The sequence below is a fragment of the Panthera leo genome, chromosome B3 (assembly GCF_018350215.1).
Source record: "Panthera leo isolate Ple1 chromosome B3, P.leo_Ple1_pat1.1, whole genome shotgun sequence".
Classification (NCBI taxonomy): domain Eukaryota; kingdom Metazoa; phylum Chordata; class Mammalia; order Carnivora; family Felidae; genus Panthera; species Panthera leo.
Window position 1 is genome coordinate 70,378,376 of NC_056684.1, and position 3,251 is coordinate 70,381,626.

Genomic DNA, 3,251 nt, shown 5'->3' on the forward strand with positions numbered 1-3,251 from the left:
TTAGCAATTTTGTTTATCTTTTCAAAGAACTAACTCTTAGTTTCATTGAAATTTTCTAATATTTTTTAGTCTCTTTCATTTATTTCCATTCTAGTCTTTCTTATTTCCTTTATTCTGCTAACTTTGGTCTTTTTTTTTTAATTTTTTTAATGTTTGTTTATTTTTGAGACAGAGACAGAGTGTGAGTGGGGGAGGGGCAGAGAGAGAGGGAGACATAGAATTTGAAGCAAGCTCCAGGCTCTGAGCTGCCAACACAGAGCCCAATGCAGGGCTCGAATCTACAAACTGTGAAATCATGACCTGAGCTGAAGTCAGACGCTTAACTGACTGAGCCACCCAGGCATCCCTAACTTTGGTTTTTGTTTGTTGTTTTTCTCTTCTCTTAGGTGTAAAGTTAGATTATTTGGCACTTTTCTTATTTCTAGATTTAACCCTGTATCTCTGTAAATATCCCTTTTAGAATTGCTTTTGCCTTTATGTCCACAATAAATTGATACCCTCTGACTCAAAAGTTAGAACTTATTGTTTTCTCTCAGTAATAGCAATTATAAAATCCCTTTAGGAGATTGTAAGGATTGGGATCTAGAAAACAGGTAACATTATAGCAGATTGTGAGAACACAGTAGAAAAAATAGGAAAAACCTCAATGCAATAAGAGTAAAAGCCTAAAATAACCTATAATGAGCAATCATAGAAAATCTTATTTTCATAAGTGGTCATGGAAGAATAAGTTCATGGCTACCCTGAAGTTCCTGAAATAGGGTTCTGTCATTTTCTGGACCTGAATTACACAATATAAAAATAAAATTTTAATTAAGTCCACATAGAAAAATGATTATTCTTACCAACTCTTAATATATAAAACTACTTTATCTGAGAAGAAAAGAATCATGAAGTTTCAGGCTCCCATCATCATGATGACAAGTGGTAGAGAATTTTAACTCATCTCTGATATTTTATCACTATTAAACAGAAATTAACATAATACAAAACACTCTCATGAATAAATGTATTCAGCGAGTTGCTTTCTATGAATAATATATATTAAACAGCACCATTGAAGAAAGATTTGTGAAAGTGTTGACTATAAATGCCTTTGCTGGATAGCCTTGCTATTTTACATGTTACTGTTCCATTAACACCAATCATAGAATTGTCTTCCTGTGCTGTTACTTACATAGTACTGTGTGAAATGCATTCTTATCTAGGTTTATTCATAAATAAATAAATAAATAAATAAATAAATAAATAAATCTATTATCTCTGTTGTACAGAGGTATATATCTAGTATAACTCCAAAATTGGCATCTGAGCAGTACTGTTTTGAGAGGGAGTACAGCTTATTTATTCTATATGAGTAAATGCCATTTCTCAATGTATTCGAAGGCTATATATTAAATTAAAAAGTTTTAATTAAAAACTAGGAAATAGAAACAAAAAATCACACAATAAAGGAAGAGAATTTAAATATCAGTAAGGTCCATTATCTGGCTTTTTGTTCTTATCATTATTCTTTCATTCAAGTTAACCCTTCCCCTGGTCAAAATGATCTGCTTGAACATCATAGGGATTCCGTTTGTAATTGCTGAGAGAGGAGGCTACAGTAGATACAGTTGTGAAGTTTACTTTGTTTCCAGAAAAAGAACATTTCTTATGGCTGCAGAAACCTGGCCAAACTTCAGATACCGACTCTTCAGTTTTAACATAGCTGCCTTCATTTCTTTGTTCCTTAGAGTGTAGATAATTGGGTTTAAAATAGGAGTAAAGATTGTGTAGAACACAGCAAGGACTTTGTCAACAGAATAACTGCTGAAGGGCCACACATAGATGAAGATGCATGGTCCAAAGAATAGGGTGACCACAGTGACATGGGCAGTCAACGTGGAACGGGCCTTTGCCATGCTAGCAGAGGAGCGTTTCCTGACTGTGATAAGTATCACAGTGTAGGAGACAACCAAGAGGAGAAAGGAACTCATAGAAAGAAAGCCACTATCTGCAACTATAAGTAGGCTGACAACGTAAGTGTCAATGCATGCCAGCTTGGTCACTAAAGGGAGGTCACAGAAAAAACTATCTACCTGATTAGGGCCACAAAAAGGCAAGTTAATTGTAAATGCCAACTGGCTAGTAGTATGGATAAAACCCACAAGCCAGGAGATGAGAACAAGAATAATACACACACGGTGACTCATGATTGTCATGTAGTGGAGAGGTTTGCATATAGCAACATAACGGTCATAAGCCATGGATACAAGGAGCACCATTTCACTGCCAGTGAAAAGGTGAACAAAGAAAATCTGGGCCAAACAGGCATCAAAAGAAATAGTCTTCTGCTCAACCAGAAAGTCTGCAATCATTTTGGGTGTAGCAAAAGAGGCAACACATATATCTACAAAAGAGAGGTTTGCAAGCAGGAAGTACATGGGGGTGTGAAGGTGAGAATCTGTGGTTACAGTGAGGATGATAAGAAAGTTTCCCAGCAGTATTGCTAGGTAAAGTAGTGAAAATATGACAAACAAGAAAGGTTGGAGCTCCTGGGAATTAGAGAGTCCCAGCAACACAAACTCTGTCACCCGGGAATGATTTGTCTCATTCATTGACTTGGTAGGAACTTGTCTTGCTACCTGAATAGAAGAGAGACAGAGATCAATCAGTGGGTTTCATTTCCCAGTTCTGCTCCCTTCCTTAGGGATTCAAATTTCTACTTATGTTTATATATCTGAATTTTCATATATCATTTCATAATTAAAAATTATATAGATAGCATAACAGCAATACTAAAGAGGGATGGAGGAGAGAGTCATTGAGGGGATATTTGACATTGGTATATTCAGTTACATGAATTTGAGGAATGTAGTTTACTTTACAAATGAAATTGGAAATCTGAAATGTTTTTCTTGATATTATAGAAATCCAGTCTAAGAAACTACAGAAACAAAATCTGAATCTTTTTTTCTACAATAAATGATATAACCATTTTTTAAATGACTGACACAGAGGAAGATAATTTCACAATGTTGACCCCAAAAGTTAGACACAAAGCCCGTGTACTGTATGAACCTATTTAAATAAAGTTAAAAAATAGGCTAAACTTATCTATGGTATTAAAAAAGCTCCTGTGGTCATTATCCTAGAAGGGAATAGGGACAGGAAGATGATGGGAAGGGCTTCTGAAGTGCTGGTAATGTTGTCTTGAGGTGAAAATGTTTGCTTTGTGAAAACTTACAAGATATGAAATTCTCTTTGGTGTA

At 35.2% G+C, this 3,251-nt stretch overlaps 1 protein-coding gene across 1 annotated transcript; it reads right to left on the reverse strand.

The window, feature by feature from the left end:
• Positions 1-1,622: 1,622 nt before the first annotated feature.
• Positions 1,623-2,642, reverse strand: LOC122221245 (olfactory receptor 4K15). The gene has a single exon (XM_042940560.1). It carries the CDS (start codon positions 2,595-2,597, stop codon positions 1,623-1,625), a length of 975 nt encoding a protein of 324 aa, XP_042796494.1. The 5' UTR covers positions 2,598-2,642.
• Positions 2,643-3,251: the final 609 nt, after the last annotated feature.

Coding starts and splice junctions, on each gene's coding strand:
- LOC122221245 (XM_042940560.1), bottom strand. CDS start 2,597: ATGAATGAGACAAATCATTCCCGGGTGACAGAGTTTGTGTTGCTGGGA.